At 45.4% G+C, this 17895-nt stretch overlaps 6 protein-coding genes across 6 annotated transcripts; 4 read left to right on the top strand and 2 right to left on the bottom strand.

Annotated features, from left to right (window-relative positions):
- Window positions 1–691: 691 nt before the first annotated feature.
- LAJ45_08851 (uncharacterized protein) lies at window positions 692–2950 on the top strand (the record flags this gene model as incomplete). The annotated part of the gene is made up of 1 exon (XM_046118400.1): window positions 692–2950. The coding sequence occupies one exon, from the start codon at window positions 692–694 to the stop codon at window positions 2948–2950; it is 2259 nt and encodes a 752-aa protein (XP_045968356.1).
- Window positions 2951–5000: 2050 nt separating this feature from the next.
- On the bottom strand, window positions 5001–5621 carry LAJ45_08850 (uncharacterized protein; the record flags this gene model as incomplete). The annotated part of the gene is made up of 1 exon (XM_046118399.1): window positions 5001–5621. The coding sequence occupies one exon, from the start codon at window positions 5619–5621 to the stop codon at window positions 5001–5003; it is 621 nt and encodes a 206-aa protein (XP_045968355.1).
- A 948-nt stretch (window positions 5622–6569) lies between these two features.
- On the bottom strand, window positions 6570–7214 carry LAJ45_08849 (uncharacterized protein; the record flags this gene model as incomplete). Its single annotated transcript, XM_046118398.1, has 1 exon — window positions 6570–7214. The coding sequence occupies one exon, from the start codon at window positions 7212–7214 to the stop codon at window positions 6570–6572; it is 645 nt and encodes a 214-aa protein (XP_045968354.1).
- Window positions 7215–7844: 630 nt separating this feature from the next.
- Window positions 7845–8571, top strand: LAJ45_08848 (uncharacterized protein; the record flags this gene model as incomplete). Its single annotated transcript, XM_046118397.1, has 5 exons — window positions 7845–7847; window positions 7914–8043; window positions 8130–8147; window positions 8346–8405; window positions 8495–8571. 5 exons carry the CDS (start codon window positions 7845–7847, stop codon window positions 8569–8571), a joined length of 288 nt encoding a protein of 95 aa, XP_045968353.1.
- Window positions 8572–10211: 1640 nt separating this feature from the next.
- Window positions 10212–13141, top strand: LAJ45_08847 (uncharacterized protein; the record flags this gene model as incomplete). The annotated part of the gene is made up of 2 exons (XM_046118396.1): window positions 10212–12020; window positions 12077–13141. 2 exons carry the CDS (start codon window positions 10212–10214, stop codon window positions 13139–13141), a joined length of 2874 nt encoding a protein of 957 aa, XP_045968352.1.
- A 2546-nt stretch (window positions 13142–15687) lies between these two features.
- On the top strand, window positions 15688–17151 carry LAJ45_08846 (uncharacterized protein; the record flags this gene model as incomplete). Its single annotated transcript, XM_046118395.1, has 1 exon — window positions 15688–17151. The coding sequence occupies one exon, from the start codon at window positions 15688–15690 to the stop codon at window positions 17149–17151; it is 1464 nt and encodes a 487-aa protein (XP_045968351.1).
- Between the last annotated feature and the right edge of the window lie 744 nt (window positions 17152–17895).

Raw genomic sequence — 17895 nt, 5'->3', positions numbered from 1 at the left:
TATGAATCCGGGGATATGTCCCATATATAAGATTTATGAAGAGGATTTACTGAGATATAAAGAGAGTGATTGTTTGTGCGGTTGTCTTCTCTGTATGCGACAGCCAACTCAATCCCCACTTCGACCTGCGCCGAAGGGCATCCGCTCCTGCAGCCAACAACTTCACCTCACCTCTCACATACACGACAGCGTTTGACTGACCACAAGAAACTCATCAAACCACTGTCAACGTTATCTCCTTCGCATTCTGTTTCTTCCGCCTTGCATCTAGGTGCATTCCTTTTGTCATCTACACTCTCTACCCCCAAATCATCGAGCCCGGTCTCCTGTGTTTTTTACACCGGTTTGCTTACTGATGTTGCAGACGCACCAGTTGATTTAAAAACGTATTCATCACAAACTCCTGCCAGTAATTTTTCTTATTTTCCATCCAAGCCTAACAAACCCCAATAGCCATCGCACTATAACTTGGCTGGGCCTTTTTCATTCGAGCGCATCCCGAAAAGATTGAATTGATCACAATTCTGTCTAGATCTCGCGTCATCAAGTTTTCAATCAAGGTAATTTGCATCACTTGTTCATGTTCTTTCTCCCTCACGTCCTAACTCGCGATACGTGATTTTCAGGAATCCTTTCGTAAAATCATCAAAAATCCTCCTTGCAAGACCCGACCAGGATAGAAGCGATTCCAATGGTGGCTACGAGAACAGGTCCGCGTCGAACACTTCGCCGTGTTAAACATCTCCAAATCACGAACGATTTGCGGGGTGGGCGATCACTAGAATTTGGTCGCCAGTATCATTCGAGCCCGTCCGACGTCAGACGCGATGTAGTGCCCTCAAGCAGAACACCTCGGCAGTCTCCCCAGAGCCCCCGCCGATCACTGAGGTCCAGGCGGTCTGTACGCAGTTTCAGCTCATTTGATTCACTATTAAGTCAAGATATAACACCACCCACTCCAGGACGACCGGTATCGAGAAGCACGCCGACAATCGGAGGAGCCTCAACCACCCCTAGCGATGGTGCGACCAGAAGACAATTCACCGGAATTCTTGAGCCATTATTCACACCGGCACAACGCTCATCAGTTCAAAAGATGGTCAGTTATTTGGAGGACGGGACACAAGTGACTACCTTTGTGATGACCTCACCCACCAGCCATGGGAGCGCCGACTCCGATGGTTTCCGGAGTCCTTTTCAGCGTGATCCGAGTCCGCCACTCACACCCAGCGATGCCGACAGTATCTGGCGGGAGAATCGGAGGCACTCAATTGAAATTAGAAACCAGATTTCGCGCCTTTTGAGCTTCGACTCAACCCTATCAGAGGGGGATGAAACCACCCATCGTCAAATATTTTCCGTACGCTCGAGGTCAAACAGCCTCGAGAGTCGCGCGGAAACATCATCTATACTTTCCATCATATACGCTTCCTCCAATAATGGAAATAACGAGGAGGGGAGTGTTTCATCACATCAGTATGTGGAGGATACAGCCGGCACCTCGCCTGTCGAAAAATCGCGTCGAACTGCGTCAACACCTCCATCCAATTCAACTGAGAAACCAAGCATTGAGATCAGGTCTCGCCGGAACAGTTCCGTTAGCGTGATTGCAATGTTGGCCCCATCATCCAAGAAAAATCTCGCATCGGCGGGAAAGACAATGACAGCTCGCTTCTTCATTTCCGGGTCGAAGGCATGTAAAAGATTGGTTTCTCGGATTGGGATATGTGATATTTTTGCCCGTCGTGCTACAGGTCCCTATACGTCAGCTGGGTCAACAGCATCTTCCGAAGCATCAACTTTGTGTACCAGTGTAAATAATCTCACCGCAAGGTCCGATGGGAGAAACTATCTCCTAAACTCGGGCAGTCACCTGGAGTCAATCTGGAGTGTTGAAAGAGACGAGACCGTTGGTGCTTGGTCGCCACGCGAGGGAAGTCCGGCGGGTGAGAGCGAGAAGAATGCAGATGGAGATATTGGCGGCTACGGCTGTTTATCCACTAGTGAGGAGTACTCCCGGGGCACTAGTACAACGCACGAAACCACTATGTCAAGCATGAGCTCAGGTCTCAAAAATTCAGGATGCGATCGCTACCTGCGTCTATGCCATACTAGCAGCAGTGAAGAATATCAGAGACCACCAACTGCAGCCTATTATGAAGATCCTTCCGATCCGACCTCGTATTACCGCCCAGAGCACACTCAGTCCGATATTGACAATGACGTGCCAACTCCTCCTTCCGGGCGATGTGTTCGACCAGCATGCTATACAACAATCGAACCAAACACTTCGTTATCAAGGGCATGGACCGTCCTTCGACCTAACTGGAAAAGAGAATTCAATACTGCCAGTAATGAGAGAGAAGTGGACGATCAAATGAAGGGGAGATGCCAGGACATATCGTATCTCTCCAATGATTCGTCCATCTCCATAGGAAGTACTGCAACCGTTATCAAAAAAGTTCCACTAGAGAACCACGATAAGCAATTGGGGAGCCAAGCAGCGGATCAGATGGCTACGTCACGTTCCCAGCTCGAGAGCCTCTGCTTCGCAGATGCGACAGATGAGGATGAAGCTGCAAATAAAAGCGACCGTAGTTCGATAAGAGCGATTCCGTCAACACCAACCACCTTGGAGCAAACTCACGATCTACTCCACGTTCTCGCACAAGCTACCTCTCAGCTTCCCACAGTACCAGATACTATGCACCAGATTATCGCGGATACACGAAGCTCTAACGTCTCCAATGAGACCGTTTTTCAACCGGGACAGCCAGGAGCGGTCGCTCTTTCCGAAGCCGCGAAAGCCGTCCCGACCCAAGATTCTCTGGATACCGAAGGGAGTAAGAGCCAGTCTTGGCTTAAACAAATTTCTCTGAGAGTTAAAGCCAGCGTGATGGATCTCCGGAAACGCGACCTCGGCAACAATACAGATCGTCGAAGTCGCTAGTTTCGAGAACGTCGTCATGTGGATACCTGTTCTCATTTTTCGGCGTTTTCCCAAATGATGCTTTCTCTCGCTCCCCAGATCCCCCAATAATGTTTAATCACCACCTTCATTTGAATCCCCAAATCCTGTTTTCATTCGTTAGGCACACTCTTCCCTTCCTCTAAAAGTTGTCATTCCTTTCATCGTGTTTAGAATAACCCCCGCATATCTGCGCAGGCAATAAATGCCCAATTACTTTCTTTACCCAGGTTTTCTTTTTAACAGGTCAAAACAGTTATCACATCTTATTTGGCGCTTTCGCGGTGAGGTTTTCATACTAGTCGTATCATTTATTTCATCTTGGCGAGTTTCTATTCGGGTATCTCTCAAAGTCCGAAGCCTTTCCGTATTCTCACATTTATAATACGTTGGGAGGAGAGTTGTTGAAACAGTTTCTAGAAAGTGTAACACATAACGCCTAGATAAAGGAGTGTGAAAGTGGGGGAGGAATATATATCCATTTTGCAACCAAGACCTTTGACAACAGCTAGATGATTGTCCGATGAGATTGATGAAGAAAATGGCTGAGAGGGCTTTTCACAAGCTTTGTAGGGGAAGATTGACTGTCTATCTAGGAAAAATGTTACTGGGGCCCAATATAATACCCATAACATGACACACATTAAATACTGGTTATGGCTAATATATAATTCTATATTGGCAAATTGATGACAAGCTAGGGATAGATTTACGCCCTTTCTATACCATGGAGTTAGAAAGTAAATCTTGACCCTCTTGGGGTAAATGATCTAGTGATTCCTGTCCGAATAAATCACATGATATTGAGAGAAAATCGAACCGTAGCAGCTGGATAGAAATGGCAACTTCCGCCTTTCGATACTTTGAAGACATGTTTGGATATAACAAATATCGCTGTAGTTAAGAACAACACCGTAAGCCTACTCAAGTTGCATGTATATGGGTCTCGGAACGTCGTAAGGTCACAATGTCAAATACTAAAAGGACCTTCTGGTAAAAGAGTTGGCTATATGTACATCTCACTACATGTTGGTCAGCCTTACAGCCTCCGTCTCTTATACGGTGTGGCATCATCTCAAAGACCGTATAAGACTCGTGAAAGTTCTAGTTTCCATAACCGTCTGATGAAATGCGAGTGATATTCTATGACCGTAATTCCACACGGAATGTGGTATTGATAAGCTAATATAAACCATAATACTAGCTGGAAACTAAAGCAATTCAATAAGGCTATATGGTACAACCTGTAGCCTGGCAGGAGGTATAGCCCTCGCCCCCCCCCTCTCAGGGTAAACCTATTGCCCGAGGTTACTTGAATTTGACTATATCACGAAGATAACAAGGCATTAAGAGAACTACGACCTATAAATTTATATACCGAAATAGGAACAATAATATAAAGCTATCTGCCACCTGGCAAGGTTTTAAAAAGCATAGGCGCGCCGAAACCACAAGAAAGCAAGAACAAAGGAGCCAAGACGGGGTTAATGTTACAAGGCAAGATCCCCATGTATGATTGTCCCCATTTAGCTCTCATGGTGAGTTGGGGAAGAGGTATCTTCAAGCTACTGGGGTGTATAAATTGTTCTAAATAACATTGAAAATAAGGTTCCTGGGTGTTTGGAAACTAAAGATGGGATTAAGTTATTAAAAGGAGGAAGAGTGCGTACTACCCTTGTTCGGGATACTCTGCTGCTCTGGGGAGTATTACTGGAATGGAAAAGATAGATCAAGATTATTGCATCATCAGCATTATTAAATCAGGATATACCCGGAATCATTCATCAATACCCAATATCACATGAAAAAAGGCGTGAGTGGTTGAAGACAAAAGTGTAACTCACTCTAAGTTTTGAAAGAAGATTTATTCTGATCCAGACTAAGCAAAGGAGGGAAAGAAAAAGGTAAGAGTGAAAAGCCAGTTCCTTCCTACAAGACTGAAGTGAAAGAATATGATGCTGACATGAAATTGGATTAAAAAAACGTTGCTTTAAACCAGGAAAAAATAGAAACCATTGATAACTCTCATACGCTAAAACAGAACAAGATTCTTATTATAATACTGTACAGCCCCAGTATCAGAATTGTAGAGGACCTTCATCGCGCACTTGAACTTCTCTTCAATATGAGAAAGTCGCACCTGAAGCTGGTAGCTCTCCTCCTCCATTGACATCGGGTGCCAGATAGCTCGTGCAAGCATCACTTTAATTTGATCATTTGACTCCTTCGCTCCCTGAGCCGGGTCTTGAACTCCAAACATTCTCTCAAGTGTCGCCTGTGCCGCGAGTCTATGATCAATGATAGCAGTCTCCCTAGCACGATAGGCGTCAACAATCATCAAGGAATTGTGCTCTATAATCCCCAGCGGCTGACCACTGTTGAACACCGGAATATCTGAATCCACGGTACGCATATCAATACCATTAAGGATTTTGGAAATGAGGTTGTTGACAGGCACTGAGAGTGTCCAGCCTATATTACTGTCGGACATCGCTCGGGAGATTGTGTTGAACTGAACCTGAGTGATGGACGTCGGAGTTGATGCATTTTGCTTCAGGATAACATGAGCATCACGGATTGAAATTGTAAGGCTATTGACCCAGTTGGTAATTTCAACAACTTGGGCGGCCTCGAGCGTGACGCTTCCGATCATGATGAGTGATTGATATATATATGATATTTATGTAATGGGCTTTTAATTTGGTTTTGCAGAGGGATGTGGTGATATGGTCTATGAAAATATTGAGTATTATGGAGGGAGGAGATCAGAGATCTGAGGGTTCTTATAGTGAGATTCGAAGGCCCCAAGATATCACATTGAACGGCTGATTATAAAGTAACGTTCAATACATGTATGTTATCTAGAGCCTCTCTCAAAGTATAATTTTAGACAATGCTATTATAGTAAAGGGCACCAGGTACATGTACCTAGAATACAATGAAGTATCTCCGGTAGTAGCATGCGCAGCAGGGGTTCATCTATCTCACATTTGGGTTCTCCAGATGCTACAGGTACCTCTTGCGAAATACCTCTAGGCGTATATGTGTATATCCCTTTTTTGACTAATACGTACGGAACGTTTTCATATGCTCGGCAGTTATTGTTCGAATAATCGTATTCCACATAGAATGTCGACGGTGGAAGCGAGGTAAAAGTGTTGGCATTATATGATACATGTTCAACAAAGTTCTCGTTTCGATATCAATATAGAATATCGAAAGTGCAAGTCACACTATATACGTGGTATTGTATACATGTAGTCTAACAGGTTACTCTACGATCAACTATTCTATTATAATTACTCATATGATCAAACACAACAAAAACCTGATTCCTCTGGCCCTTATGTCTGTGCGGTAAGCGATAGAGTATTCCTTATGGCGATATACTTCAATTCATGTATAATATATATATCTTGGAATGATTGAAGTCCGCATAAAGTTTCGAAATTTATCAGCCCGAATGAAATGCAACTTTACATACGAAGGAAACAATAGAGAATATGTAAGTATGAGTTACTACGACCAGAACAGGAATAAAGAAACTGTGTTAAGAAAATAATCTCGTAATACGTAAAGGAAATTAATATGTTTGTAATCTCTACCAGCCCCTAACCACCTCAGGCTCGCCAGTCAAGCCAGGGATGAAGAACTCAATCATGCCGAGCTCGGGATAATAAATTGTTTTAAAAGAGCTCTTAACTTTAAACTCTATATCGGAGAGATGAAGATTAAAATTGCGGCGTTGAACGTTGTCTTCCGCGGAGGTGTATATTGCTTTGGTCACTCCTGCCACCGGTTCTGTAAGCTCCCTCTCATCATAGTCTGGATTCCGAACGCGAAACTTCTGATATGCTAATGACGCTAATTCAGCCCTTGAGGTCACCATGTCTTCTCTTATCTGTAGATGTAACTGGCAAATCAATAAAGCGTTTCGTTCCATGATACCAAGAACATCTCCGTCATGGTAGGTCGGTTCGACATTATTGCAGGTTGACGGATCAACACCGGTTGGCTCAACTTTTTCGACAAGCTTGGGGAGCAAGTTATTTAAAGTGTATGAAATATTGCTTTCCGTTAAGGCCCTGATAATCTTTCTGACCTTGTCATTAGCGTAGTCCTCTGGAGGGCTCGGGTTATCTTTGATAATTTTGATGGCGTCGTGCAATCTCCCAATTATTGCGGAATATTGAGTATTCAACTTTGCCAGCTGTGTAGCTTCAATACTGATGTTTGAGATGACCATATTGTCCTCGAAGTGTTGATGGAATAATCGGCGTTGACACGAGATGCTAAGGAGTAATCAATTTGGCGATGTTTTGGTGGCGTACCGGTGTTGAATGGACTATGGCAAATGTCCTGGAGATCGGAAGATCCTATTTATATCAACTTCGAGCTATAGTGGGGGTGGTACAGCTGGCGAAAATCTCCCTACCTTTTAATGTACATCGGCAGTTCAGCTGAGTGTATTGGTAGATTTGACTTTAGTCACTACATGTACCTACATTCCGAAGTCCTACAGCCTTCAGCTTTGTAGAACCCCCACGCAATGTCTCTTGAGTGACGTCGGCATATGGTTCCATATGTTACATCTGCAGGTGAGTATCCTGTAAGTGATACAGGCGTAACAACATCTCGGGTAAAAGAAAGCTAAGTTATAGCTAGTTTGCGTTCCTTCCGATGAAGCAATGACAGGTTTGGGTTCTAGAATCTATATCTGGAGTCTCGCGTAGGTCAGCTTGGTTTACCAATACAGGATTGAGGGTCTACGTACAAATGTTTGAGGCCGTACGACCTATATGTTTTTCTTCGCGTTGACGGGGATTTGACCAAGTTCAAAAAAATGTGAATATAAAAATTGTAACGTACTATTACTATGGTCTGAGCACGTGCTCACGCCCGTTCCGAAGTTGAACCTGGGTGCGGCTCTGCGGATGCAGTGTAGATCACTTTAGCGCCTTGGCCTTACGAGCTCAACGTCGCGACCAAGAACAGGTGCGCGCTCAGACCTAAACTCATCAATCCATATTACCGCTACCTTTTGGTCGCAGCTTGCCTCTTTGAACTGAAATTTCGTTTGTTCGGATTCCGATGCATCGAATACAGCTACACGAGTTAAGCTCAGCTCGCACAGGCCCATAGTGGAATAATTACCGCACAGGGATTTATGCAATTAAAGGTAGGTCAGCTAGTTACTGCCCATCAGAAATATTATTTTCTTGAAACTGAGGGTTAAACCTTCCCAATTATTTTATGTTGATATCATCTAAGCAATTTTACCGCATCTCTTGCCGGGCAAGCACGCTCTTCGCCGCTAAGGAACAAGAATGATCCTGTCAAGATATCTGACTGACCAAGAGCATGTGACAAACAAAAGGCCTAGATCACGACGTCGACCTTGAGTCAGCATATATTTTGTTATTCTACTCCTTGGAACGTAAGTTCCTTGCTATCGCTTATGTTATCTCCTCATGAATTTCGTCATATGAATTGACGTTCTAAAAATTCGCACGATTCCTTGAACAGGGCACTGCGAATGGAAAACGAACTGTGTGGCTCATGGTTCAAGCAGACCCATAGACATCGTTGCTTCTTTCATATAGCTTGTTTTGCACAAGTACTTGCTGTGGGGCGGCCTTTCAAACAATATAGTAGGCTGGATATGAGGTGGACGTGTATATAGATCCCGATAGAGTGATAAACGTTCTCAGCCATGATGGATCAATAGTAGCCTGGGTTTGGAGCCAAGATAAAAGTGTATTACTGGCCAAGGGCCGTTGAGACCCATGGATACTCCATCAAAAGGTGAAGGAACTGGCACTATTGATCCTTACACCTTGTAGGGAACAGAACTAAAAACCCATTGAATACACCCCGATATGTAAGTAACATTTATAATCTTACGCACTGTTGGGGTATGTTTTACTACCTTAGAAAGCATGTTACTTCCTCTTCCTCTACTTGCGGTAAATAGACTCGCTTAGAATAAAGAGGGTGGGTTTCGTAGGTTATAAAGATAGAGTAAGGATTATATGAAGACTCCCCATAAGGGATTTAATTTAGATGGCGAAATAGTATTCTGCTTTATCACTGCCAGCACATCAATGCATCCCAAGGTACTAGAGAGCTCTGAAGCCCATCGTCGGGTGAGATGGAGTGGAATACCTAAAAACTCCACACGATATTCGGAGAGCTCATTAGTATAGTTGAGGAAGGTGGGGGGGGGGGGGGGGAGGGATGGAGTGAAGAGTTGGCAGAAAAAAATGTATATATATCTAAAATGGACAATCACATATAGAATAATTTCCGAATCCAAACAGCAGTAACTTGTGGTTTGGCGTTATCGATGTTCTTCCATTTTCTACCTACAACTCCAGATTTTCTAAGATCGAATATATACTGGGGTAGAAGGGGAAGAAGGGCAAAGGTAGATACATTTCACCTCTGCGCTTCTGCAAGAGTGACCTGTAATGACTCAGGCCCAGATCAGATTAGTGTAACATCCATCTTCAGATATTTTATAAAGTAACATGCAGTGCTGAGTGATGAATAATTGAAATGTTGATCAAGGAGCTAATGTTTGAATGAAGATATAAATATATTTAGCTTGAAGAACACCCGCAAACCCCTCGATCATGTACAATCATTTGTATAGATAACCAACATCTGAAGGTTGAACGAATGAATTCACACGGAGAGGAATAAAGCCACGATATGATAGTTAGTAAGCGTATTGGCAAACCCTGTTGTTCCATAAGTGTGCCACCAGGAGGGCATAAACCCCGATCATCTGCCCACACTAGCTAGGTTAGACGCGACTGCTATACCCTGGAAAACCCACAACAAACTCAGAGATAAACTTCATTGGATAATAGACTCAATCAGAAGACATCACTCGACCGAGTGATAGCAAAAGTGGGCAACGGCACATTCAGTTCTCTGAATTTAACCGTCAAGTCTACGGTACCCATTAGTCGAGGTCCTTCCTTTACTGCAAGAATCATACTACCCTAAACGATTCAAGTTTCATCCCCCACCCCCCCACCCCCCCCACTCCTCTCTCACACTCCCCCTCAGTAGTGTTTGCAGCATCATCAAAAGAAAGTTCCACGATTTCTCATTGGTATAAAAGACCAAAGGATTATATAAAGGTAAATGTTATCAACGCTGGTAGCTGTTTGGGTGTTCTTTATTCCTTAGGTTCTAACTAAATTGAAAGTTTCCTACTGTTCAATCCAGCAATATGCCCCCTATTCGCCAGGCCGCACATCCCCCCGCCGGAGTTAATGCCTTAGCCAATACGAAGACCGCCCAAGAGGTTCGTCAAGCAGCTGAAAGGGCCGCTGCGTTCCTCGCCCAGAGGGACCTCCATAGCCAACCCGCATCTAGTGTAAACGCGGGAAATAGTGCTGATACGAATACCTCCTTTGAGTTTGCTTCAATATCTGAATACGAGGCAAGCTTCTCTGCGCGTGTAATCGACGAGATGGTTGAGCGTGGACAGATTGGTCCGGAATGGAGGGAGCTCGCTCGGACTCGAGCTATCCAAAATGTCTTAAACAGGGGTCCTCTGGCCGAGGCTAGATCATCTCTTCTCAGCACATTGGCGAATAGTACGAGTGGTAATGTAGGGTCACTTGGGCATTTGGACAGGCCGAGGCTTCCAGCGGAATCAGAGATTCCTCCTCGCTCGCGACTAGTTCGTGGACGAGCGCGCAGAGCAGCTTTACCGCGTGGTGGAAGGCATGCTAACCCCCCTCGTGCGTTGCCTGTTCAAGGGCCTAAATTAGAACCCTTCGATCTTGAAAAAAGCCGTGAAGGGTTAGCCAGATGTCTTGGAGCGTACATGGACAAGGTCATGCCTGGCGTCAATCCCTCTTCTCTGTCAGCTGATGACACAGCAAAACTGATAAACGATATGGAGCAAATGATTATCGAAGGTACTGGATCGATAAATGGCCTGAGTGCATATATGAACACACCTGGAGGTTCTTCAGGTATCCCTGGCAACAGCGGGCAAGACGAGATCAGGGGTGATGAACTTCCACCACTTGGGTGGAAAATGTCCAAGGAGCGATATATTTGGCTGGTTACCTATATGAAACGCTACATGCCCCTTGACACTCCATCAACCATTAGTGAAGATGAAAGGGCAGAGCACATGCTCCTTTATGACCAAGCCATGCCTAAGGACAGCCTCAACGTTGACGTACCTAAAGTGAAACAAGGGAAGAGCATTGCTCACAAACCCAAAGATAATACAACACACAGTATTTCGGAGGATGTGAATAGGTCAGACACAAAAACTCACTCGGCTGATCCCATTTCTGCCGTCCACAAGCACCTACCATATCCTCCAACACCATATACGGAGGAAGACCTGAGCCGACTGGCTAGGGTGTCTTACGAAATTGCCATGAAGAAAGTCCGCGAGGCAGGCGGATCGCAGCGTGCTATTAACCATGGAGATGAGGGCCAGGATGAGTGCGATACTGATCACCACCATTGCTTGATTTCTGAAACTTTGCACCAAGTGTTGCTTGAACAGGTCACAGGTTTTATAGGGGATAGTCAGGTAGACACCCAGAACACAGACCTTCTCAAACAGGAAAGTTCAACCCCTACCAAACCTGATCTCACTTCCCCCGGACCTCGTACAGCTCGCGAAGCAGTTACCCGTCCCAGAGGTGGGCGAGGCAGAGGCCGGGTTACAGGAAATGAAAACCACCAAGGCCAAACTAAACGAGCAGTCAACTCAAATCATCACATTGTACCTACGTCGAAAATGGCTCCCGACGCTTCCACCATGACTGAAGACAAACGTGAAACACTTGCTTCCTATATGGAGAGAACAAAGTCCATGAGAAATTCCTCTGTCCCACGTGGAAAGAAAAGTGGAAAATCCCGCCAGATTGAGGATGAGATTAGAGCGGCAGTGGCTGATGAGCTCCCGGTTTGCACCAATCCTCATTGCCAATGTAACCAATCTTTGCCTCTCGAGGGCTCTGTCAGCGAAGCGGGTAGTGGATCGGGGCCGAAGCTTTTTGAGCCGGTGCGTCCTTTCACCACTCTACACCTCTTGCAATCTACTGATCACTTGATATTTAGCCTACCTCATCCAACGGTGCCAATTATGGTAGTGACAGTGAGGCGTCTAGCCCCGCACCCTTCAGGGAAACCTTCGAAAAAGCCCTTTTGGCTACCTCCGCATTTTCCGAGCGTGTCAAAGTCACTCCACGCAGTGAACGCCAAACCACCCACATGTCTGGTGTCGACGAGTTGCTTGCTAAAGCCCAAATGTTGGAGCACGATCAGTGCCCTCTGGAAGCCGAGAAATCGGGTTACGATAGGCCGGCTGCCGGTGGCCATCCGCCGGGAGGACCAGACACGCCTCTCGATAACCAGGCTGCCGAGCCTGATGAAACTTTGACCGAAGCCAGAAAGGCAGAGTTGGATTTGTTGGTCAAGCAATATCTCAACTGCACATTGGAGCCTGGACGTATCGGCGACGTGGTTGGATGTCACTATCGTCAAAGCACCATCTCGTCATCCCTCAAGGAGCGCGACCGCTTATTCCACGCCATGGATGAGTTGAACGCACCGCCGCCGAAACCAGCATGCACTCATAAGACTCGCCCCAAGCGCGAGAAGGTTAGTGCTTGTGGTGCAACAAACAGCGAAATTTACTCCGGCTTCCGAGCCGTCGTCGCTGAACAATTTAAGGCTCCTTCTAAGACCTCGGAGGATGGACCTGGTCTCAACCTCCCGGCCTTCCTGCTGCCTGGTCTTTACGACTATGTCATGAGTCAGAAGAACGATGGTGCCCCCGCTCCGAAGCCTCGCCGCCGCCGTGTCAGGTACAAGACCGTTGTAGCGCCCATCCCTGCCGACCTCAAGAGGGAGATTAACCACTGGGAGACAGAGTTCAAGGAGTTGGGGATCCCGGAGGAAAACTACATGAAGTGGATGACCGGGAGGTACAACTCTTACTGCAAAGGCCTCGCCAAGCTTCAGCAGCTGGTTACCGACATGAAACAGGGTCCCTCTAGCCCTGAAATCAACCATATCCTCCATGCTGCTCAGGGTGCGACTGGGGTGGCGGCCGACACTTACCTGTTGAAGTCTGATGCGGAACCCTCTTCTTCTACTAAAACTCCAACCCGTAAGAAGTAAATGTGGGAGGGGGTTTATGTCACAAACTGAGCGGTGTCTCGGGGTGGCCTCTAGATGTGGAGGGGTGGGGAAAGATACCAAATGGGTCTAGCTGTGCGTGGATAGCTGGGAAAAGGGTGGGAATAATCAGTGTAGTCTTGTTGAAGAGCACGGGCTTCATTTGTCTTGTATGGCGGTCTCGGTGGTCTGAAGAAAAATCTTTGAGGAAGAGTATTAGTGTATCCAGTAAACAAAAAGTGGAGAAGGATTTAGTTTAGTCACCTACCGTCACAAGAAATTGAAATGATCTAGTCAGCTAGCTGATAATATCCCCAATGCAACTTGATAGCATAGTTTCAGTTCCTCCTCACTCTATATGCAATAGTATTCCTGTTTTGTTAAGAGGATGTGATATGCATATGAGCAAGAACTGAACTGTGGTTCCTTTCCCAAAGAAAGTATTCAGGTGACAAAGAATTTTTATTTTCTTGTTAAACCGACATTTTGTTCGGAAAGAAGATGAAAAGAATAAATTAACAAGCTCGGAAACGTAGGAAAGAGGATGGAAGAAGAAGCAAAATAAGTGCTGATTATGCTTGGCTGGGAGCCACATCTCTAGATATATCTCAAAACGTATCATCAATAACATTCTGCCTACATCGTACTATAACAATGTCTCAGAGAAACATCGGCTTCCTTCCTGTGCTGGTAGGTGGCGCGGTGGGAGGCCCGCATATATGTATCTACACATGCTCTGGAAGCCACCTTGAGCCCGGGAGTCATCTCGAGTCGTAGCATAAGACCCCATACTAATGGAATACTTCCACTCATTTCCTCATCACAATTCAAGTATTGACCTTGCCCGGATTTCAACATGCTCGGTACTTCCACCCCCTTTGAGTAAGATATTTTTTTGGTCTATGGAACAGAAAGAATGGTCCCACCACGTATCGACTATGCTCGTAATCATCGACATATTTTGCGAGATTGGGACTACATAATAATGGAGATATCGAAAGGTTGTAGACACCTATCATTAATATAAAGACCCCCGACTCGTATGGTATAGATGTGTACTACATTTTTCCTTTCCCCTCACAATCCTGTCTGCCCCTTTTGTTATTTTTCTTTTTTTGGATGACCTTTCTTCTCTTCCTTTCTCCTCCTGCCATTTTTCTGTCTTCCTCGGAAAACCTTTCTTTTTTTGTCTTTCGTTCGGCAAACCGGGCCCGGACGTGAGGGCACAAGGTCATAGGGTTTTTTTTAACACACTATTTATAGAAGGTTTCACTGGGGATGCACACAGTGGGACCTGACCCTATAAGCTCAATTATGGGTCCCTGGTGATCTATTTCCGATAATATAATGATTACTCTACCACCGCTCGTTTTGATATGGGAATTACCGCGAGGTACGATTGGAGCGATAGCATAGGGTTAGGGTTACAAGTAAAAAGAGGGTTTTTCTCTTCTGTTTCTGTAATCTATTTTTTTTAGGGTAACTATGTTTCTATTTAATGAACTGGTTTATGATGATAACCTGTTTTCCATACTAGGAAAGTCATTTTAACTTGTTTATAATTTCAATTGAGTATTCCTATCATATGCACTGAAAATCTATGGGCATAGACCAAGCTTGCTACACAGTACTAAATGTGTGAGGCTATATTAGCAGCGAATGTGTTCTCTCCAGTTATCTAGATGAGTCCCACCATATTAACCATTAGTATTTGCTGTTGCATTCAATGATATATTGAACTACACGTGCCGGAAATGGGACTAATCATTGACCAAAAATCATCAAATATCAGATATCATAGCCGCAATATAATCAGAAAGAACGAAAGAAGAATCCGGCGACTTAAGAAGTAGTGTTCCACTGTCCGGGGGGGCTTCTGGGCTGATTAGGTTGCCGCCGTTCAAGGCTAATTCACTTCGGCGGTATAGGTTATGTCCCCAATTATGGGCCACCTTCGTCCAAACCAGCATGCCCAGACAGAAGACCAGTTCGATAAGTCTGTGCCCTGGAAAACCACATTTTACTCCCGCACCTCATCGGGAGCAGTACTACACCCACCCTTCAAGTTTCATCCTGCCATCATCAAATTTGCTCCTGTTCTCTTTCCTCACGTTTTCGGGTTCCCACAGGCACAAAGGGATTCTTTGATACGGCCACTGCATACCGGAACTCCGGCACATGAGAGAGAGCTTGGGGGTCCAGGCACAGAGAGACGAGTATTTCACTTGCTACTGTCTCTATCCTTACGCACTGTTTGTATCTCCACTAGAGATTACTCAGTACACTCGAGTTGTGTTGAAGAGATAGTATGTTCTCTACCCCCAATGAATTTCAAATTTCTAACTGTCTAGGAAGTAGAGACCCTACTTGACGATGAAGACGGTTCACGGATCGAGTAGACGCTTGCTGGGTGGCCGGAGTGGGGGAGTAGTATCCGAACGTATCTCAGGAAGAGAGGGAACAGGTGTAGGTATATCATACGCATTTTTTCGCCTCAATTGCTAATCCTAAAGTAGGCAATTATTCCCGCGGTCTGGAAGGGGTTCACAATGGCAAAGATGATTGAAACTCCCGTGCGCCATGCATTCATGCGCAGTACTGATAACAATTTGCAACAAGAATATGGGGGGACGGAAAGGCCTACAGGGCGGTCTTCTTCTGAAGTTGGGGAGGCAATCAATCACCCATCTCTAGGGGCATTTTCTACTACCGCTGCCGACTTTGATGATACAAAGACACTTGATCCACGACTGTCAACGGATAGGACCCGTTCAAAGCTTGGTGTAGCTATCCCTTATCCAATGGAAGACCAGCCTTCGTCGCCTCCATCTTTGCCATTCATTGCTCCTCTGCACCTTCAAAATACGGAAAACTATGAGCAATGGGTTGAGCGAGAGAGAGCAGAGGCGATTGTAAAGAGACGGTCACTCAGTGAAATGGAGCGATTAAGTCCCATGAAGAGGAGATTGTATTCTCCATCTTGTGCATCTGGAGTAGGCTCACCACCGCGATACCAGCAGTATATCAACCCGGACAAGGATTCAGATATTTGCAGTTCACAATATCTTCCGAAGTTGTTAGATGAGCCTGAATCGAACATGGAGTGTTCTAGGATTAGGATGGGGAGGGCTCGATCTAATGCAACAGCAAGCACTACCTCCAGCAGCCATGACATTCCAGGATTGACCTCATCAAAGGGAAAGGAGGTTGCGGATGCCACCGAAGCCGATTTGGTGGAAGATGTTTGGTTGGATAATTCCTACGAAGAGAACTTGGTTAGGTGGAAGGAGGAATTTAATGAGCTCAGAAATCGATTACAACCACAATGCAGCGTTGCGTCAACATTGACGGGTGCATTCACCACGGTATCAGAACCCGAGGAATCGCTTGCTCAAATTCTGACACGCCTCAAAACCGCTGGGGCTGCTGAAAGAACTGAAAATGAGTCGTTTGATCTAATCGATCAACATATCAATTGTGTCAATGTTGAGGCAGGTCAAACTCATCGTGCCCGATGCAGGATGCCAACAAGCGACCCGGTATTTGATGACACACCAGAGTTTATATTTTCTCCGGACGGTCAAGCCCAGATCAATGCGGAACTCGAGGAACTTCGGAAAGAGGCACTTACGTACCAGAGCGTGCGTGGTGTATGCACTAGTCCTCAACTAGGTTCTCCAAATACGCAGCGCATTCGGTATGACCCTGATAAAATTAACTACGGTACCTTCGAATACGTTCCTTTCAATATCAACACGACCTCAGGCTCTACGGCACCTAAGATGTCCGTGACAATTCCAGAGACACGAGTTGGAAATATCACGATCCAGTCAAGGCCTCCTGTACTGGTGCCAAAGCCAAAGAGAAAACGGACAAAACCATTTAACAAAGCTTTTGACTGGATATATGAGAAACTCATGAACCTTGGCCAAAGCGTCGTCGTGGTTCGAGAGAAACGTTGGCACATTCCTACCCAGAGGTTCGTTCCTCGTGGCTCATCGTTGCCTAGTTAGAGTTAAAACTCAGGTTACTGAAGTCCAAGGCCAGTATGATTCGGCCAACTCTTGGCCTGTAGCTAAACATACTACATCCACTACGGAATTTGCTGCCTTACCACATTCTTTTACTACTTTGACCCCAAACGAGATATAAAGGGTCCAGTTATCTTCACCTCCTCCCAATAACTATATCCTATCGCTACATAGCTTCAGCAACTATCTTATCTCGCTTCTGGCAATTAGGTTCCATACGCGTCGAGCATATCTTGTACTCATCGTACATACGGAAGACCTCGAATTCTTCCCTTTTACTAGATTTCGACACTCTGTTTATAGATATAAGCCCCCTCAACCTTTTCGAGTGCCATATTGCGAAGTTTCATTGGCTTTGAATCATTCCCTCTCGTTCCAACCTCTTACGTTCATTATATATCTAGCATGGAGTCAATCAATTTAACACTCGTTCTTTATAACTAGCCTACCTATATTTACATTGTTTTAGGAGACCAGGAACGGCCGACAGCGTATAGTACGTCAGGAAGCAGGGTCTCTCGAGATTATTCGACCCAAATAAGTAGAGTATGATTTAATGATTTTCTTTGGCTAGTGTCAAGGGCTTCGCTTTGATAGAACACTTAGCGTCCATTGGTTTTCGAACTGGCAGGGCAGCCAACTCACCGATGTTATAGTACGGTCCTAACCATGTTAATTACTAGTCTTACCAGAAGAGTAGTGCAATCTGGTGGGGCTATGGGGTAC

The sequence above is a fragment of the Morchella importuna genome, assembly GCF_003444635.1.
Source record: "Morchella importuna strain M04M26 chromosome Unknown Morimp01GS032, whole genome shotgun sequence".
Lineage (NCBI taxonomy): Eukaryota > Fungi > Ascomycota > Pezizomycetes > Pezizales > Morchellaceae > Morchella > Morchella importuna.
Note: the sequence above shows the minus strand (reverse complement) of the source record. Positions and strands in the feature narration are given on the sequence as shown.